General features: G+C 38.4%; 1 protein-coding gene and 1 long non-coding RNA gene across 3 annotated transcripts; one reads left to right on the top strand and one right to left on the bottom strand.

Moving 5' to 3' along the window:
* Nucleotides 1-1,370: 1,370 nt before the first annotated feature.
* NPM1 (nucleophosmin 1) lies at nt 1,371-17,209 on the bottom strand. 2 transcript variants are annotated; one of them, XM_019450295.2, is made up of 11 exons: nt 17,037-17,209; nt 14,893-14,972; nt 14,193-14,312; nt 13,759-13,852; nt 13,277-13,383; nt 13,086-13,153; nt 8,208-8,265; nt 7,787-7,870; nt 6,983-7,084; nt 4,678-4,752; nt 1,371-1,727 (listed from the first exon to the last, which is right to left on the bottom strand). In XM_019450295.2, the coding sequence occupies exons 1-11, from the start codon at nt 17,092-17,094 to the stop codon at nt 1,689-1,691; spliced, it is 885 nt and encodes a 294-aa protein (XP_019305840.1). In that variant the 5' UTR covers nt 17,095-17,209; the 3' UTR covers nt 1,371-1,688. The 2 variants fall into 2 exon arrangements, with proteins under 2 accessions (XP_019305840.1, XP_019305841.1); XM_019450296.2 differs by lacking the exons at nt 1,371-1,727; nt 4,678-4,752 and adding an exon at nt 5,937-5,994.
* Nucleotides 17,210-17,276: 67 nt separating this feature from the next.
* LOC128778264 (uncharacterized) lies at nt 17,277-19,265 on the top strand. The gene is made up of 2 exons (XR_008423744.1): nt 17,277-17,577; nt 18,000-19,265. It is a non-coding gene; the product is annotated as an uncharacterized LOC128778264 (long non-coding RNA).
* Nucleotides 19,266-21,504: the final 2,239 nt, after the last annotated feature.

Below are 21,504 nucleotides of genomic sequence, written 5' to 3'. Positions count from 1 at the left end.
AACAATGGTATAAAATGAGAAACTACAAGGATAGACCTCCTGGAGCGAGGAAATGGAACACTCAATGAAGAAAAACAAAACCTGAAGTAAACGACTAGAAGAAGCACCTAACCCCTGGAAACTGGGATTAGAAAGACAGTACTGCACCAACCTTTTCCCCACCTCCCAAAATAAGGTTACTGTACCAAAAACACTCAAGAAATTAAAAGGCTGGTGGTATCTGTTCATCCCATCAAAATATCTGCAACTGCAGCCTGATGAGCAAGAGCAATCCTCCTAATCAATATAAAAAAGACTGAGAGGTGAAAAAAAATGAGTAAACAATGCATGGGGTGAAAAAGTTTCTTCAGACTTCAGATACTATGTCCCCAAACACCAAGGAAGAGCATTTGGAAGTTAAAAAAATACAACACAATTTTGATGACATAAAATAGTCTCTTCTCCTAAAGTTTAAACAGAAAGGAATGAGGAAAAACATCCAAGAGAACCAAACAGAAGGCCTAAGAACGGATAGAAGTTAAGCAAGAGACTGAAATCTCCCAAGAAAATGGCCCCAAACTGGAAAAGTCTCTGGAGGACAGACCCAGTTTACCCAGGGCCCAGAATAAGACCTAAAACTTTAGAAAACCAACAACAATCTTAAAAATGAATTCTCAGAAAAACTGGTCATATACAAAAGAACACATGAAAACATCAGGAGGACAGAAACGGCACAATTAAAATTCTAAGATTTAGCGGCACTGAACTTGGTTAAAAAGTGACTTTTCAGATTATATGTACTCAGAAAATACCTCCTCCACAGATTAGCAAACTACTGGATACACCACAACAAAACAATAGAACAGTAATCTAACCATGACACCATCATGCAACTGGCACATGGTAAAACATAGATCCCAAGGATTAGCCTCTGAATGTCCTCATGTAACCACCACATGCAATAAATTAACTTTTCTCCCAAGGATCTACAAATGTATAAATTATGTGCTATTTTGGGCAAACTGAGAAAAAGGTCAACAGAATTCATCTTCTGTTCTGGTTTAGATGAAGAACCGAAGTTAAGAAAGCCTGCTACAAGCTGTTTAACATGCCAGATTTTACCAGTGAAAAGGCTGGGTACGTGGATAGGTGGCCTGACCGAACATCTGGAAACACGCCTGCATGACCACAATTATCAACCATTATCAGGAGGTAGGAAAGTAGAAGCATTAAATGCTCACGATGAAAAATTAAGAAGCAGGAACAATTTAAAGGGTTTAGGGCAAGGACTGTTTCTCAGGGGATTTTTAGGTGTTATCTGATACTTTTAACTATGTACAGCTAGTTCTTTGACAAAGTTTAAGGGTAAATAATAGAAAGAGAAACAGTGCTACTTTATTAAAATACTGAGTTTATTTCACATGTATATTTTTGTCTCCCCACCATTTCCATTTGTCTGACCACCACTACTACTATGTCCTATCATAACATTCCATACATACTTAAAACCAAGCAAAGGGTGGAGCTCCATCTTTAAAAACTAAACAGGCATTTTGGACAACACATTCTTGGCAATGGAACCTGGACAACATTTATCAGACACGGTAGGGAAAGTTCTCACTCTGCATTATAAAAAGGACAGCCAGATATCAACTGTTACAGAAATGAAATAAGACGGAAAATTTTAACAAACTGTTTAAACTATTTTCTTAAAGAGACTTCCTCCACTGCCAGAGATCTTGAATAGCCTGGAAAACAAAAAAAGAAATGTGGTTAAAAGAACCACAACACTTCACAGACACCAATAAATTAAACCATGTTTCTTTGTACAGTTCAACATACCTATTATTTTTCATCCTACCACCAAAAAGGTTCAACTCTAGATAATTAAGAACTGATTGCAAGGGAATTTATACTCAGACATAATTTACTTTCAAATACTTCAAAAAAGACATAAAGTCATGTGAATCTTTGTAAACGAAATCAATGGTACTAGTATGCATTTAACAGCTTACATAAATGAAATGAAAGAGCAGAGAGGCCAGTTTGGCCAATGTTGCCTATGTCCTCTGCTCAGGGCTGCCAGACTTAGCACATAAAAATACAGAAAATGCAGTTAAATAAAATTTCTGTTAACACAGTTACATATACTTAGTTCTAAGCCTGTAGAACACATACGAAAATATTATGTGTACTTGAAATACACTAGATTAACTACTCAGCCCTTGTTCTTATCTGATGTGTTAAAGCACTTAAAACACCCGTCTTCTATTCTAAGGCATCACCTGCTTTTCCATTCCTTAAATTTAAGGATTTAAATGTTGTCTACTGACAAAAAAAAAAGCATCCCTCCACTTCTATGCCTTACTTCAATACATGAAATCTATACTTGTTCTCATACTAGTATGAACATCCATGCGAAAGAATTATTCTTCAAATGAGTCATGATTAAGTGTAGTTGTTATACACTTCAAGTTCGCATTTCGTTTCCTATCCATAAATAATGTTCTTTTAAGTCCTGGGGTGCCTGGCTGGCTCAGTCAGTGTAGCATGTGACTCGATCTCAAGGTTGTGGGTTCAAACCCTACATTGGGTAGAGAGATTACTCCAAAATAAAACCTTTTAAAAAGTAAAGAGATAAAAAATAGTCTTCATGTTTGTCAATTCTTTACAGGATTCAACAAATTCCTTTAAAACAATAAAATACAGGTCAGTGAGTTCTTTGACTATCTCTGAATTTACATAATCCTGCTAAACAGTCATTTAAAACTAAGAAAGTAACCTTTATTTGATGTACTGTTTAAAAAATGTCACTAAGAACATTTAGAGCCTCTTCTCCCAAAATATGATTTTAGTGCTTCAAATACATAGGATACTGTTTTTCAACAGCCACTGGGTTTCAAATGCAAGGGAAATGAATATCAAATGTTGAGTCTCATAAAATCTTCCTGGTCACTCAGAATTTTGTAGAATCAGTTTTGAGTAAGCAATACCTTTAAATAAACATTTACCAAACTTTGATCTATGGTTTCTCCACAAAAACTACAGTTGTTTTCATTAGCTCTTAATTCAAGAGCTTATACAAAGACTTACTAGTATTTCTCAAGTCCCATCTGGAAGGGATTTTACTAGCCAAATCCTCATAAGCAACTTTTTCACAAGGAAAACTATACAAGCAATGGCAATATTTTATACATTGTGATTACTTGTATATGTAGGCACGCCATAAAAACGTGAAGCATTTAAGCTTTGATAATCTCTACAATAATAAATGAAACTACTTTTTAATACTGTAGAAATTTCATCCTGGCACTTCAAAATATGCTTCCAGTTTTGTTTTTTATTTTAGTTTTAGAAAGAGAAGAGAGCACATGTGTATGAGGGGAGAGGGGCAGAGAAAGAAAGAATGAATCCGGGGCAGGCTCCACACTCAGGTCCACATGGGGCTCTATCCAACAACCCTGGATCATGACCTAAGCCAAAAATCAAGAGTCCGATGCTCAAACAGAGGCTGAGCCACCCAGGCACCTGCCCAGTATGCTTCCAGTTTTAGAGTCAGAAAATACTTCTGGTAACAGTGAATTCAGTTACGTTAGCTCCAAGACTGATACTATACCATTTGTGGAAGGCCTTTACAACTTTGGTTATTATTTTATCTTCTCTGAATTTTTCTTAATCACACACTTTATTTCACCACTTTCTTTGGTACTGGCGGGAGAAATCATGTCTTAGGCTTCCTTGTTAGTGCATGCATCTTTCCACTATTTGCAATACTGGACAATTGTATACTGCAGTTTCACAGACTTTTAACAAATATCCAGTATTCAGAAAACTCACAGAATTCACTTGCATTTTGGGGTTCAAATACATATAAACAGAATAGCAACCAAAAGAGTAAAAACTTGAATTTCATCTCACAGCCATATCAATCAAGGCTAACTTCCAAAGTATTAGTAAACAGTGTTGAAACATTGAAAGGATTTCAAATTGGAGAAAAATAGTGCTGCCATGTAAATGATTTAAGTGCTACCTACTGCTGCAGAAAATTACCTCAAAAGGACAAATTTCATTTACTGAAAAAAGTTGGACACAGGAGGCTTAGGGATTGATTCCTGACAAAAACCATTTAACACAGCATATGTTCTGTATATACAAGATACCTAGCACCCTTACCTGTTTTTACATTTTCCTTACATTTGAGTCAGCAACCATAAGACAATAAAAATAAATGCATCAATTTCTACTAACAAAATAATATATAACACAAATTAACAGCTGATTCAAGCTACTACATTGAGTATTAACTAATTTGACTTCTTGCTTCCTGATTTTACACATTAGGTCGATTTCAGCAAAATGTGTTTCCCAAGCACACAATAAAGCAAAAGACCAGACTACCTCAAATAGTCAAATGGAGCAAGGAAACCACAGCACATTTCTTTAGCCAACAAAGTAAAACTGCGCTCAGTAACGAAGAGATAATTTACCAACTATATAAAAACTGAGAAAAATGTACTAAGAAGTTATCTTCTCAATCTCTGCCAACTAAATTCTTAAGAGTTTCCATGTACTTAATCTGAAGTGTAATAGTCTGTGGTTAGGAACCTTTTAAAAGAAGCCAACACTTAAAGAAAATAATCATAAATAAATCACAATAAAAAATTTGGATTTGGTCAGGTCTCCTGAAAATTCAGTTACCTCTTGGTCAGTCATCCGGAAGCAATTCTTCACATAATTGATGAACTTGGCTTCCACTTTGGGAAGAGAACCACCCTAGGAGACAAAAGCATTATTGCGTTTAAGTATAGGAACACTGTTTTTGAGATATTATGAAATTCCTCACAGATTTGCATACTCTTACATGGACCATTGGTTCCTTGCCCCTTCAACTCTTTCATTTTAATACTGAGTTTTTAGGCCCAGAAAGACCTATTAGGCAACAATATTTAGAACCTGAGTCTTTCATAGTACTCCTATATTGATAGGTTTGTCAAAATTTCAAATTCTCTCCAACCACCCTAAAAATATAAAATATGAGCTACAACAGATTCTCAGGCACTCAAATATGTCAGCTTGACTGCCTACTCTATTATATACTACCCCAAACCAAATGTAAAGCAAATGTATACCCCTTGAGTACCGCAAAGAGATCAAAACTGAACATCACTTAATACATACTAAGAACCTAAGTCCAGCACAACGCTAACCTGGAAGTCAGTTCAAGAGGTATATGAAGTCCAAACGGGACAAAAATTAGTCCTACATTTCACTGATCTCTAAAACTTGGCACCTCCTTCAGTTATAGACATAGGGGATGAATCACAACAGTACTAACACCAAGTTATTTTCAAAATATTTCATCAAATATTTTCAAAGACTGCAATTACTGCAAATATCTTGGGGTTTACAGTCATTTCTACTTTTGAATTATCTTATTTAACATACTAAGTATATCGTCTTTGTTCCTTATTTTGGTAACTAAATTTTACTTTTTCTTGTAACCTGAAACATCTATGCATTTTAAAAAGACGAAGGTTTCAGAATGCCAAAGGAATCATAGCACAAAATAAGTGATCAGAAATATGGTATGGGATTCTTAAATTGCCTCTATAACCTAGAAAATAAACCTGTCATTTCCATTTTCAAATTATTTGCCACATACATTCTTATTTGATTCATTCAAATATTTATTGAGCAGCTAAGGAGATACAAACAAAGGTGATTAAAACATGGTCAAAGAGGTGAGGCAAATGCGCAAATCATAGAAGGTATAATGTTCACTGAAATCACAGCAGCCAAAAGAAAGTGCTTTAGGAGACTAAGAATGAGATTGCTTCCAGCCTGGAAGGGGGCGTGGGTGGGTGGCAAATCAGGAAAGGAGATTTGAGATTAAAATAGAAGACTTCAGTCTGGATTGTTGATGACACTCAGTATGGACTACATTTCTCTCTCCTTTTCCTCTCTCCCCAGCTTGGGGCTTAATTTACCAGTAGTGCCCAGGACTGTTCAATTCGCCTGTAATTAAACCAAGGAGATAGGTCCATATTAAAATGGTGGGGGAGGGTTATCTAAAGAGGTCATTTTAGCACTGTGTGAAAGGGATAAATATAAAGCAATGACACCAGAAGACTAGAAAGGTTTACAGTATTACTAAAGCAAAAACAATACATAATACATTCTGGTTCTAAATGTTATTCTTCCAACTGACTCTTCACTGCACAAGGAAATCTACTGAAGCCAGGTAGAACCTAGAAAACACAGGAAAAACATGGGCAAAGGAGCAACTTTTCCTCACCATCCCGTGTTTATTCTCAAAAACTGGGGTCTAATATTATGTAACTCTCAGAATTCTAGCTTTTCTCAAATGTTTGAATACATTTAAACTGATCATTCCATTCCATTTTCTACAAGTCCAAATTCACTAGTTTAAGAAGTTTAGTTCTCCGGTCAAGTAAGCAGCAGGATGAGAGCAAATTTCTTCTGTTTCCACTATTTAAGACAAAAGGCAACTAAATATAAGCATATTGGTCAAAGATCCACATATATTGACTGGTAATACCTTGGTGTAAAAGGCAAATAAAAGGACTCAAATTAGGAGGTTTTTTTTTTTAACTATACCAAGCAACCAGCAGCTTGCAATTTTGTAAGACTCATACGCCCTCTGCTGGTTCTGTAGCATCTTACGAAAAGAAAGGAAAATGTTCTCATTGAATTTTTAACATCCGAAGTCAGAGACAAATCTTAAAATCAACTTACTTGTATTTCTTTTATGAAAGAATATACATGTAACTTCAAATACACACACAAAAAAAAAAAATCACTGAGACTAGAAATGAATGTAAATAATAAGTAATACACTTCTGAAAACCAAGAGCACATAAGGGACAGATACATCAAGGAAAAACAATAAGGAACAATCTTGTTCCAAGCCTTCACAATGGTGTTTAAGAGAGGAGGAAATATACCTTTATCAAGTTTCTTCAGGAAAGATCATTTTACTCACTTTTTCTATACTTGCTTGCATTTTTGCTTTAATGTCTTCTACAGAACTAGGTCCTTTCGGTGTTTTGGGAGTCTTTTCCTGTTTTTTGAAAGATTCTTGACCCTGAAAAACAAGTTGAATTTCGAAAGGTTGTAAGTGTATACACTTACATATACTGTTAAAACCCATCCTACATACATGGATTTTCTCAAGAAAAGCATTATTTACAATCCTTCCTTGTAAAATGTATACAACCAGAATTCAGGTATCATAAATTAATTCATGACTGAACAATTATATTCTTAAAATCATTCCTTAAAAAATAGAATAGTTTGAGTTTGCTTTTATATTTCACATCAGATTAGTTCACATTTAAAAAGGATACCATCAAAATTGAAAGCATAAGGCTCCAAGAATTAAGCAAGTCAATGCAGCTAGATGCCTGATACCCATTCCCATAGCTTTTAAATAGTAACCTCCAAGACCAGGTATTGTGGTTCCTTTAAGCTGCTATTAGGTTCTAACATGCAGCCAGGGTTGAGAAACTCTGGTATGCCATAAATAATATCTTTCAACAAACAAGATTCCTTACAGGAGACAACTCTAACACAATAAAATCTTTGTGCTGGCTTTCTCTTCCACTAGAATGCCAGGAATGATACATATAGGACAATGATTACCAACAAGCATATTTTAGTGCTGTAAGACATCAATTACAGGTGTTCTCCAAGCACTATCAAATTTCAGACTACCTTCTTCCACAGAACTTTTAACTTTCCTAACTACCTCAACAAAGGCTGTGTTTAGGTATATGATGCCACTTACTTTTGATCTTGGTGTTGATGGTTTTGAGTCTTTTCCATTCTGGTTAGATTTTTGTGCATTTTTGGCTGGAGTATCTCGTATAGACTGCAATTATAAATTAATCTTAATCAATGCCCTCCTACGTAACTGCCCCAAACCATATAAAAGTAGTAGTTTGCTAAAACCAAAAAAAAAAAAAAAAAAAAAAATTCTGACCAAAGTTTTAAAGTGGGAGAAGGCCACATGGGTAAAAAAGTAGATCACTGTCCACTACTAGGAAATCTTAAGACTACCCCAACTCAGGGCTAATTTTTAAAGTATTAGATCATTAACTCCTCCCAAGCCAGCTTTCATTAACTACAAGTGAAGAGCACAAAAATTTATCTATCATCATTTGTTACTAGCAACTTCTGGCAACCCTGTACCATTGTATCCTACTTACTTTCTTTACTGGAGCCTTTTCTTCAGCTTCCTCATCATCAAAATCATCATCATCATCACTACAAATGAAATGAGTCATTATTACTGATTCAACACACTCATAAACCAAAAAGCCTATGTAGAAACTGGCTATGAACCAATTTCATAGAAGAGCCAATGAATCAACAAGTTTAGACAATCAAATCAAGGTGTTAAGAAATTTTGAACTTTCGACAAAAAGAACTGAAAGCAGGATCTTAAGAGATATTTGTCCATTCATCATCATTATAGCATTATTCACAATTTCCAAGAGGTAGAAGCAACTCACATGTCCATTAACAATCAAATAGATTTTAAAAATGTTCTATATATTTAATGGAATATTTGAGGTTTTTGACAGTTATCACAATTTACATTCTTGGAATATGCTATTTTAATGAATTCCTGTCACATGCTGAAGATGAATAAATCTTGAGGACATTAACTGAAATAAGACAGTCACAAAAAGAAACATACTGTACAATCCCACTTAATATAACACACCAAAAGTAATCTTTATACTCTTTATAGAACCGAAAGTAGAATGGTGGTTGCCAGGGGCTGAAGATAGAAATGAGTTGTTTTCATTTCATGAGATTTTCAGTATTACTACAAGAGTTTGAGACCTGTCAAACAATGTGAATATGGATAACATTCCTGAACTGTACACTTTAAAAAAAAAAAATGGTTAAAATGAGAATTATGTTTTTACAATTAAAAGGCATAAAAATTTTACAAAGTGAAGATTATAGTTTAAAGAAATTAAAATAAACACATGTAATGTTCACAGATCAGTAGAAATATTTTACTGAGGTGGCAACTCTATTAATCTACAGGTTCATCGAAATCCTTGAGTCCCTGCTGGCTTCTCTATAGAAATTGATCCTAAAATTTGCATCAAAATTCAAGGAACCGAGAGCAGCCAACAACAAACTTGAAAAAGAACAAAGTTAGGATTCAGTATTTTCAAAAGAAACCCACAAGAACTACAAACCAGGACAATTGTTTTAGCAGAAGGATAGACCTATACCAATAAAATTCAAGAGTTGAAAGGCTAATAAATAGTGCTGGGACAACTAGAAATCCACATGCAGAATTTAAGTTAGTCCTCTACCTCACCATGTACAAAAAGTGATTCAAAATGGACCAAGGGTCTAAATTTTTAGGTTTGACACCAAAAGCACAAGCTAACAAACTGGACTTCATAAAACCTTAAAAAAAAATGTAAGCTAATATAACACTGTATTGTCAACTATGCTTCAAAAAAAAAAAAAGAAAAAGAAAAAGAAAAAAATTTTTGTGCAAAGGATACCACTGAAGAGTGGAAAGACAACCCAAAGAATGGAAGAAAATATTTACGAATTGTATGTATCTGATAAGGGACTTGTCCCAAAACATTAAAAGAAAACTAACACTGGGATACCTAGGTGGCTCAGTCAGTTCAGCTCAGATCATGATCCCACAGTTCTGTGAGTTTCAGCCCCACATGGGACTCTGTGCTGACAGCTGGGAACCTGCCTGAGATGTGTTCTCTCTCCCTCTCTGCCCCTCCCCAGCATGCCCACGCTCTCTCAGAAATAAACAAACAAAAAAAAACCCTCTTTTAACTCAATAATCTAGAAAAAAATCAAGACACAAACCTTGGATTGTGAATAACTTGTTCTGTGAGCGTTCCACAAGACGAGCAAACATGTCTATAATAAATTAACTTGATAAACCAGTGATGTCTGTAGTTAAGAATAGTACATGACACCAAACATCGTATCTCACAACTAAACCAATGGTTCGCTCTGTAGGATTGGGGGTGATTGTCTCCTATGCTCGGATGATTGGTCTCAGGTCACAGTGTTTGGTAGAAATCAGTGATTTTTCAAAATGTTGGAAGGTGCCCACAACTGGCACTAGGCTATTTTTTGTCACTTCAAAGCGCCTATGGACAATCCTTTGCTCCTTTGCTTCATTCTAGGTCAGGCTGCCGGCAGATACAGACCCTTTCCTCTGCTGCTTTATTGCCAGTTACACTAAATACAATAGATGACAAGTTTATTAATACTGTACTGTAAAAAAGATTCCACTGAGCCAATAGATAGCAGTGATGCCATTACTGGTAGTGAAAGTCATCCTACACAATAAAATAACCCTCCTCTCGTCTCCCTCACACCAGCTATGAAGGTTTTCCAAGTGCAGGTTAAATTCTCTTTATGTTTTGTATTTTCTTTATTATTTTGTATTATAATCCAGTATTATAATCATTTTCATATGAATATTTTTGCATTGTGGGACGAATCATCTGAGTTTCCACTATTTCTTATGAGGAAATTCACTGATCTATGAGTGCTGTGGGTTGCAAACATGTTTCTGGAATAAATTATGCCTGCAAACCAAGGTTTTACTGTACTAGGAATGCTTCAACATAAATAATTTTTTTAAGTTGTGTATTTCTTTTTGAGAGACACCATGCACACGCAAGCAGGAGAGGGGCAGAGAGAAAGAATCCCAAGTAGGGCGTGATCCCACAAACCATGAGACTATGACCTGAGCCAAAATCAAGAGTTGGATACTTAACCAACTGAGTCACCGAGGTGCCCCAATGTAAATGGTTCTTTTAAAACCGTCATAAATCACGTATTGTATGATTCCATTTACATTAAATATGCAAAATAACCAATTCTATTAAAGATGAGAAACAGTGGTTGAGTAGAGCCAGGTGAAGGAAGTGATTATAGAATGATTTTGGACGACATAACTAGTCAAAAAGTTATTCTTCAAGGCGCCTGGGTGGCTCAGTTGGTTAAGCGTCTGACTTCGGCTCAGGTCATGATCTCACGGTTCGTGAGTTCGAGCCCCGTCAGGCTCTGTGCTGACAGCTCAGAGCCTGGAACCTGCTTTGGATCCTGTGTCTCCCTTTCTCTCTGCTCCTCCCCTGCTCACGCTCTCTCTTTCCTTCAAAAATAATAAACATTCAAAAAAAATTTTTTTTAAGTTTCCTTTCCTTCTCTTCCTTACTACGTAATCTCTAAATTTAAAACAGGAGCAACTTCATCTATGTGCAACCAAAGGAAACACCCATCTTTTCAGAATTGGGTTAAAATGGTCAAGTATCATGTAATACATACAAAGCCATAGATACAGTCCTTTTAAATTACAGTTAATTTTAAACAGTGATTCTGTCAATTTTGGCTTAGAACCCAATCCCTTTATGTGCCTCCCCACACTAGAAACAAGAATGACAATGATTTCTATAAAACCACTGTCATAAGCGGTTTTATTTAACCATCTCTACCCTATACGTTATCTGACTACCCACCCCTTTACCCCTTCTTCCCTTCCATGAAAACTAACTTGGGCCTTAACAGATACACACACACTTCATTCTTCCCACACTACCAAACCTAAAGGCAACTTGGAACATGGAAGAACAGAGACTACTCTATGTTGTGGTTGTATCAGGAAAAATCCCCATTTTAAAGACAGGAAATCCTTCAAAACCCAAGCAGATTGAAGGTAACAATCAGGTCCCTACTCAAAAGCCTTTCTTCCTAGAAGAGATTTTCTCCTCAGTGAATATGCTACTGTGCATAGACAGTATACCTAGACAAAGGTAACCTGAAATCAAGGACTAAATAAACTCAAATATAACTAAGCACCATACACCATCCATATACACCATCCATATTTCTCATTTGTTTTAAGCCCATTTCCCCTATTTCTCTTGGAGTGTATCACTTTAATTCTTACTGATAACTATACTCAAAAGCAGTTAACAATAAAGTACCAACTATATTGTTTTAAATTTGATATGCAAGTAATTTTGAATTTTGTTAAGCATTCAACTCACTTTTCCTACTTTCTGCCTTCACTGTCCTGCCCAAAGGGCTTTTTAAAGAACTACCAGGTTGGCTACTTGAGGTTACTGAAAACCTAACTCCCAGATATGATCATTAACTAGTCCATGTTTGATCAGTCTTTCCTATGTTCTATTCGAATTATGTTTTCAATAAATATATATGGACCAACCTGGGAACTCAGAAACAAAGCTGTCAATTAAAAGTTCAACTTATTACAGATTACTGACATTACTGGAAATAGGAAAGACCAATTATAAATACCATTATTCTTTAGTGGGCATGTAACTGTTTACTTAGCCTAACCAAATTTAATAAACCTATCAAATCCTTTCCAAGAAAATCTTAATCTCTTTTACAAAAATTTTATCAGTAACAATCAGAGAACCAAGGGCCAAAATCCTTTGGGGGGGTGGGGGGAGGGAATTCGTTACGTTAAGTAACAACCCCCAAAACAAATGTTGTTGGAGCTATTCAGATTCTCTTTTCACCCAAACCATTCATCATAAACTGTTCAGTGGAAGACACACCTAATCACATGTTCACTAAATCTTCCTCAGAAAAAAAAGTTATCTAGTCGGACACGTTTGGGAAATGTTGCATACTCTTGAAAATTTGCAACACACTGCAACTTTTCTTTTTTAACTTTTTGTTAATGTTTCTGAGAAAAAGAGCCAACAGCAGGGGAGGGGCAGAGAGGGGGAGACACAATCTGAAGCAGCCTCCAGGCTCTGAGCTGTCAGCACAGGGCCTGACACAGGGCTCGAACCAACCGTGAGATCAAGACCTGAGCTGGAAGAAGAACATTTAACTGACAGAAGCACTCCCACACTGCATTTTAAAGGTTCTTAATCCCAATAGTATCCTTCAACTCAGCTAATGTAATGCAGTGTCAACCACTGATCATTTACCCTTTCTTTAATTAAACTCTTACTTAATTTCATGGAGGACTGTGGTAAATAACTTTCATAAACTACTCTCCATACAGCTACATCAAGTTTCTAGAACATACTTACTCTTCATCATCATCGTCATCATCGTCATCTTCATCATCATCTTCATCGGCAGCAAGTTTTACTTTTTTCTTAAAAAAAAAAAAATATATATATATATATATATGTAAATATATACACACATACTCATATACAAGTGCTGATCTTAATCACCAAACCAAAGGCCAAAATAAGAGAGATCTTTACACCTATACCTGTGGAACCTTGCTACCACTTCCAGGGGCAGAACGCTTTCCAGATATACTAAGGAGTTTCACATCCTCTTCCTCTTCATCTTCTGACTCTGCATCTTCCTCCACAGCTAAAATAAAAAATTATTTATTAGCTACGAATAAAACTCAACCAACAAGCAAGAACTCAGAAAAAAGAGCACAACATACAGTAAGGAGCATTTAAAAATTTTAAATGAACATTAAAAAAGAACTATGAAAACAGCAAATAGGGAACCAAAATTTTTTTTAAAAAGCAACTTTGAAGGCCAGCACTCTACTAGGCTTTAAATGAAAAACAAAAACAACAACAAAAAAACAGGCTTTTCCAGTTTAAGTTACTCTATTTCCACTTCAACCTATTAATAAAGACAGCAGTACTAAAACTAAGCATGCTTTACAAAGTCCAAATTGGGAACAAAGTTAACTGCATTAAGAGAGAATAAACAGCACAATACATAACATACCTACTAAGTGCTGTCCACTAATATGCACAGGCCCTGAACCGCATTTCAACCGTAAGACCACCGGTGGTGTTATTTCAAAGCCCCCAAGGGAAACCTGAAAAGGAAAAACTTTTAAAAATCAACTAAATACTGTGAAAACAAAAGTATTTGGTATAAATACCTGTTCATAACAGACTTACAAAAATGTATATAGGCAAACTCATAAACCAAATGAACAAACCAGTGAACCTGTTTCTCACCTCTAACAGGTAGCAAACCACTATGTTCAAGAGTTGACCATTCAACCCCACAGTGACATAAGACACAGCCACTGTTACTAGAAGTAGCAAAGAAAATTCCTTCTTCAATGCCCTTGGTGTAGTAACCTAAAGGGCACCTACCTTAACACAACAGAATTAGACCTTAACATAAAATCCAGCAGTAAGTGCCCTTACCGTTGGCTGTACAGACATTTTCAAAGTTGCCAGTGTGACTTTAATTGGACTGCCTTCATAATTCATTGCCTCTGCTTCAACAATGTGCAATTCATCCTTTGCACCAGCTCCTAAACTGACCTGTGAACAAAAAGTTACTTCAACTTTAGTTATTCTACTTTAAAATCCCCCCAAAATTTGTCTGGAAAAAAGAAAAACGAGAATTATAAACCCAGTATCAACACTGATGGAAAACTAATTTGTGCACAACGTTGTCTCAAGTTTTATGTGGCCTTGCCAATCATTTCTCATACTCAAATTTGAAACGCATAAAAATTTGATGGCATTGTTATAGGTTATCATCTACCCACAGTATGGATCACCTAACGTTTACTGACCACTGACTGCAAACTAGGCAGAAAAGGCTACAGGCTAGTCACTATAGAGGACAAAAAACATTTACCACTGCCTTAAAGGGCTTTACAATGCAGCCAAAGAAGCAAAGTACATAAATATGTGCAGCCTAACAGTAGTGTGACAGAACTTTGCGTGATTACTAAATGAGAGGTAAAGAGGCCAAGTTTTACACCACAGGTACATAAGCAAATACATACAATACTCAGTTATAAAAAATACTATTGCAAAGTTATTAAGTCACACAAACAGGAATAGACTGAAATCAAGAAAGGTTAAATAGTTTATTTTGAAAAGTTTAACTTACCGTTCTTAAAGATAACTGGTGCTCGTTTTCATCATTATCCACTTTAAAGTGATAATCTTTGTCAGCCTTTAGTTCACAACCTGAAAAGGGGAAAAAAGCAACAACAAAAAAGAATTAGCTCTGAAACTTAACTGAGGGTAACCAAAAAAAAACAGTTAATTTGTGAACAGATTTTCCACTATTCTAGCTACCAGATGGCAAGGCAGAAGTATCTCTTCCTGGGTTTCTTAAACACAAGTGTCTATAAATATCAAATAACATCCATACAGGGCTTTATAAATTCCACTTCCCCACTATACTATCTCATTTTCAGCTACACTATTACATTCTTAGGTAGAAACAGGCCCAAAAGTTTAGTAAAAACTGAAACCAGTATCTGAAACTAAGTCTAATATACAAGGTTGATAAAATCGCACTGTTTAAAAAAAAATTACCTACCTAACTACACAGGACAAGTGGCAAATTTAGAAATGAATGGTTACACAAACACCTACGTGAATTTGTATTTACAAGGGAAAAACTACAAACATGGATCAAAACTTGGCACAGGGATCAATATCCCATCCTTAAAGTTAACAGAAATGATATGCATTAAATTATGCTCAAATTATGTTTAAGATTAGCTATATCATAAGGATATTTCCAATAGAAAGGGTTAATACCGTATACTGACCAGAAACCCCAGCTAGTCAAAAGAGCCTTACTTAATGTAGGAGTTATCTACTCCCATTCCATCAATAGGCAAGTTGTTTCAAGTACCGACAGAATAACATTTTAATTATAGGATTCCATTTAATTGTCATCTAACAGTTACGGGTACATAAATGCCTAAATGTTACCTCAATTAACACATCTCAGCATGGTATATTAAAAAAAAAATGTGTAACCAAATTTGCACTATTTCACAGCCTGACTGACAAAGATATGGCTACGACAATCAATTTCACTTAAGATTCAAAAACCAAAGCTGGTCGCTTTCTACTATGGTACTGGAGTTCTGGAGGGAAGGGAGGTCGAGATTCCAAAATTGTATCAGATCTTATGGACTCAAACTGAAACCTACACACATCTCCTATCTTTTCAAAAAAGCTGAAACCTACACACATCTCCTATCTTCTCAAAAAGGCTGTTTGCTCAATGCCGCACAGAAGGCTGTTTCCACCAGCTTCCCTCCAAAAAAAAGAATAAACATACATATACTTACAAATAACGCATAGAGACAAGGGTCTTGCTTTAGATCTATCTAGTCTCTAACTACAAGTACAACCTTCATTGAGTCACTTCAGTTCTGAGCACGAGCATCGTCACCTGCAAAGTGGGCTAATTTCCATTTACCAATATGAGATAGGAAAAGTGCTCTGTAATTGAGATCTGCCATCGTAGATGTTAAGCACCGAACAAAGACTTCCAGAATCTTGGCTCTACTCGCCACTTCACCCAACATTTCCCGCCTAACAGTTTCAATTAAGCCCCAGGATCCCAGGCTCCGGAGTGACAAGACACCAGGGAGCCCCGGATGTAGTGCCCACACCCCCCTCCTTCCCCCAACCACGTGGCAACCACGTGCTCCCAGCGGTTGCGGCCTCCTCACGCCCGGCCGCGCCTCCCCTCCCCCCGTAAGCGGCCGAGGCACCGGGACTGAATCTCCGCTGTAGGGCTCCAGACTCCTCAGGCCTGAGGCCAACGCCGGGCTCTAAGTATCCTTTCCCCCAGAAAAGCAGCCACTGCCGCACACCACGGACCCCCACAACCTCCAGCCGGACGCCGGGACCCGGCATCAATGACCCCAGCCAAGAATCACAAGCCTACGGAATCACACACTCCAAGGGAAAATAATGCCCGTGGCCCTACCGTGTGCTCCAAGCAAAGCCGACCCCTCGGCAGGCCGGTTCTACGTTACCTCAGGCCCTGGGCCTCGGATCGCTCACGCCCCAGGCTTCAGGCCGCCCCTCCTTCCACCGCTTCATGCTTCAGTTCTCCCCTCCCGGCCTCCCATCCCTTAGGCTGCAAGGCCCCAGCGGCCCGCTTCCCTCCCCCTACCAGCCCAGGTTTCTCTACCAGCCCAGGCCTCAGTGGGTTTCCCGCCCCCCCACCTCAAAGCCACCAGGCCCCGCTCGGCCTCGCCCCAACCCCCCAGCACTTACCGAAAAGATAGTTCTGGGGCCTCAGGGGGCTCATGTCCATGTCCATCGAATCTTCCATGAGGTGGTGGCACGCACTTAGGTGGGAGAGAAGGCGGACGGAGAGAAACGACTACTGTTCCACAGAACAGCCGCGCAGGACGGAATCACACCAGGGAAAGGACGCGGGCTCCCTGCGCACATATATAGCACCGTGAAGATCTCGCGAGAGCTTCCCAAGTCCCGTCTCCACGCGCGTGCTCGGGAGCCCCCCCCTCCCTGGACGGTCGCCTTCCCGCGCAAGCGCTCTTCAACCCCACTCCTTTCTACCTCGCCCCCCACCTCCTCCAGGTACTTCGCGGGCTCCCACCGAGCAGGCGCACTCGTACCCCGGCCCCACCCCTCCGCCGGCGCCGCCTGTGCGCACGCGTGCTTTCTCCTGGTAGCGCGCGCTACCCCCCTCCAACCCTTCCACGTCCTCCCCGGTTCTGGCGGGCCGGCCTAGCGCCAGAAGCCTGCGCTGCCCACCCTGCAAAATGGCGACGGCAGCCCTTGGCTGTACTAGGTATGGAGAGCGAGCCGGTTGCAAGTGACCCAGAGAGCAGCTGGGTTCACCTTTCTCCATCACTTCGTGCCTCGCAGACTTCCAGACAGGCATAACCACCTCGGGATTTTTACTTGCCTGAAGGCTTGGGCTCGGAGTTCATTGTTTCCCCAAAGTTTAAGCTTCAGGTGCCAGAAGCTGTAGATTACTGATTATTCTTTGTTGGGGAGAAAGGATGTAGTTGCTGTCCAGACTTACTCAACCGCTTTTATAGTTCTTTCCTTTCTGAGAAAACATCTCTGAAGTTGAAACCACTCTTTGTCATTTGGGGGCCATTTGGGGGGCATTTGGGGACTGAGTGAACCCCTTCCATACGAGCTGGGCAGGAACCGGGCCTGATTGCTCCAGATACACAAGATTTTATAAGGGCTTTATATCCACAGTGTGCCCCCACGTAAGATCCTGTGTGGCAGATGTGACTACCCCCACTTTGGAGACAAGACAACAGTCCAGAAGAGATGAAGCAAGGTGCCCAAATGGAAGAAGTGGTAAGGCAGGGTTCTCTAGCTCGAAGACCAGTGTTAACAGCCCTCTAAACGAGTGTGGAGGGTTATGTGTGAGTCCAGTCTCTGAGGCAGTGCAGTTCCTAATCTTTAACGTTGCTAAGAATGTTCTGACCTGTGAAGAAACCATATGACTTAAATACATAGATCTCAATTAAGATTCTTTGGGAGTGAGCCTGAAAATTAGTATTCTAAACAAGCTACACCTGGACAAACTGAGGACGCCCCCCCCCCCCATCCCCTGGGCATTGGTGCATTTTTTAAGGAATCCCCTAATTATCTTGTTCACATCAACAGGTTGAAAAATTTAATACTGGAAGGAATAAAAATAGTGACAGCAGTGCCCCACCCCCTATTCTCCAAATACAATCTAGTTGGGATGATAAACTATAATACATGTGAATCAACTATTAATTAACAATATCATAATTCTAAATTTGGAGAAATCAGTGTAACTGATACGTGAATGCCACCAAGCTGTTCCCCACCCTCAACTGAAGAAGAATCTTCACCAGTCTGGTTCTTGGATCTTTTGAGACGCAGAGTATGACCAATTGCTAGAGGAAATCTTGACACTTAGAAGGAAATATTGGTAAAGAACTGAGAAAAGGCAGGGAGGACTATGATAGGAAAAGATAGGATTCAGTAGGCCGAGAGGGAAAGATTGGGAACTGAGGTCCCTGAGTGGAGAAAAACACCTATTTTGGAACAATGCTGGGAGTGTCAGACCACAGCAAACCCCCTCAGGCATAAGGTCCCTCTTAAGAATTAATGGACACCACCTACTTCCCCTCAGGTTCCCTTCAGGAATTTGACTAAAGACCTGACTAAATATAAGTAGACCATAAAACAAATGACCCACAGGGAACAGTGTGGCCATAGACCACCTACAATGGAAACAAGCCAATCAGTAATGGACAGCCCCGCACCTAGAGCTATCAAGCCAATAAGGGTAGGACATGAGAAGAAACAAGGTGGAAGGGAAGGGGGGGGGGGGCAGCCAAAACCTTATAAAACAAAGACCCTTGCCTATTGTCACTGGCATTCACTTTAGAATGCCCCCACTTCCCCCTCTCTGTTAAAAGAGCTTTCATACTATTTTTTCTTTCTCATCTTACACTCTAATAAACTTTTGCCTGCTGCTCACTTTGTGTTCACCTCTTCATTGCTCAAAGCGGTAAGACAATGAATCCCAGGTATTGAGGTAAAAAAAAATCTGCAACCAGACTATAGCTAAGAATTTGAGATTACTTAAAATCTTAAAAAAAAAAAAAAAAGATTTAGGCATGAGAAAGAATGAGAAAGTCTCAAGAGGAACTATAGGAGAGTGGATGGAGGACGAGAGGTTAGTAGTCTTTGAACCCATGCCAGTATCAGTTGGGACTGCTTTGTAATTTCTTTCTGGATTCTGGACCATGATTATTCAAACACAGCTTTGCACAGAGCCCGAGCCATGTGGGCACTATATCTTGTGTTACATAAAGAAATACATTTGTTTTTTAAATATCTTCAGCACCTAGTCTAGGTATTATCTCATGGAATCAGGCAGTTAAAAAAAATACAGCATTTTCTTTCAGATTTACAAATGTAATGAATGCTCACTTTTAAAAAAAATTTTTTTAATGTTTATTTATTTTTGAGAGAGAGAGAGCGTGAGCAGGGGAGGGGCAGAGAGGGGAGACACAGAATCCAAAGCAGGCTCCAGGCTCTGAGCTGTCAGCACAGAGCCTGAAGTGGGGCTCGAACTCATGAACCGTGAGATCATGACCTGAGCCGATGTCAGATGGTTAACTGACTGAGCCACCCAGGCACCCCAATGAATGCTCACTTTTTAAAATACAGTAAAATTATTTAGGCCTATTCAAAGTGGGAAAGTAAAAGTGCCCTTCTTTCCATAGTCCCATTCCTATTCCCAGGGATTAAGTGAGGTCATAAAGATGAGCCCCAATTCAATAATGCTGGTGCCCTCATAAGAAGAGGAACAGGAGCACCTTGGGGGGCTCAGTCAGTTAAGCAGCAAACTCTTGATTTCTGCTCAGGTCATGATCTCGAGGTTCGTGGGTTTCAGCCCTGCACAGGGCTGTGTGATGACAACATGGAGCCTGCTTGGGATTCTCTCTCCCTCTCTCTCTGCCCCTCCCCCCTTCATGTTCTTTCTCTCTCTCAAGATAAATAAATACACATTTTAAAAAATGAAAATAAAAATAAACTTTAAAAATGAAGAGGAAAAGACAAAGGCAGCCATCTACAAAGGCAGAAGAGAGCCCTTTCCAGGAACTGAATCAATAGGCACCTTAACCCAGCCTCCAAAACTAAGAAATAAATTTATGTTGTTTAAGCCACTAATCTATGGTATTTTGTTATGGCAGCCTGATCAGACTGATATGGTAAGAATGTTTGTACATATATCCTTATGGATGTCTAAACGTAGTTTCGTAAATATATTCTAAGTAATGGACTTGTACAGTAAAAGGGCAGGTATGTGTTTACAAACATATACACACATAATGCATCTTTTGGTTGTTTACATAAATAGAGTCATACTTTATATATTGTCTTAGCCTGTTTGGGCTGTTGTAAAAAAATACAGTATATAATGTGTATCTTATAAACAACAGAAATTTTTTTTCTCACATTTCTGGAGGCTGGATGTTCAGGATCAGGGTGTCACTGTGGTCAGGTAAGGGTCCTCTCCAGATAACAGACTTCCTGTTCTGTCTTCACATGGTGGAAGGGGCAAGGGAGCTCTGTAGGATCCCTTTTATGAGCACACTAATCCCATTCATGAGGGCTCCATTTTCCTGACCTAATCACCTCCCAAAAGCCCTACCTATTAATATCGTCATCATTGGGGGTAGGATTTCAACATAGGAATTTTGTGGGGACACAAGCATTCAGATCATAGCACTGTTCCTCAACTTCCCTTCTTGATTTTGTGTAATTTAGCTAGCCTTCCATGATATAATATGTAGAGGCCTACTGCTTCCTTTTTAGGAGTTGTCTAATGGTCCACAGGATACATATATGCTATTGTTTTAATTCCAGGTTTTATTTATTCTTTCATTTGTTAACACATTTTGTGATGGAAATTTTCAAACATCGCAAAAATAGAATACTGTAATTAAAACCTACGTACCTATCACTCAGTTTCAACAGTGATCAACATATACCTAATCTCATTTCATATACACGCTCCCACTATCCTTCTCCCTCACCCTCTGCTGGATTAATTAAAGAAAATCCCAGACAGTATATTTTCATCTATAAATACTTCAGCATGTATTTTTAAGAGACAACAATTCCTTCAAACCTAAACATAATACCATTATGATGCAAATCAAAATTTTAAATAATTACTAATATCATGAATTATCCAGTTCAGATT

Source organism: Panthera pardus, unplaced genomic scaffold (assembly GCF_024362965.1).
Source record: "Panthera pardus isolate Hobbes unplaced genomic scaffold, ASM2436296v1 HiC_scaffold_2, whole genome shotgun sequence".
NCBI classification, from domain to species: domain Eukaryota; kingdom Metazoa; phylum Chordata; class Mammalia; order Carnivora; family Felidae; genus Panthera; species Panthera pardus.
This window is presented reverse-complemented; position numbering and strand designations above follow the sequence as displayed.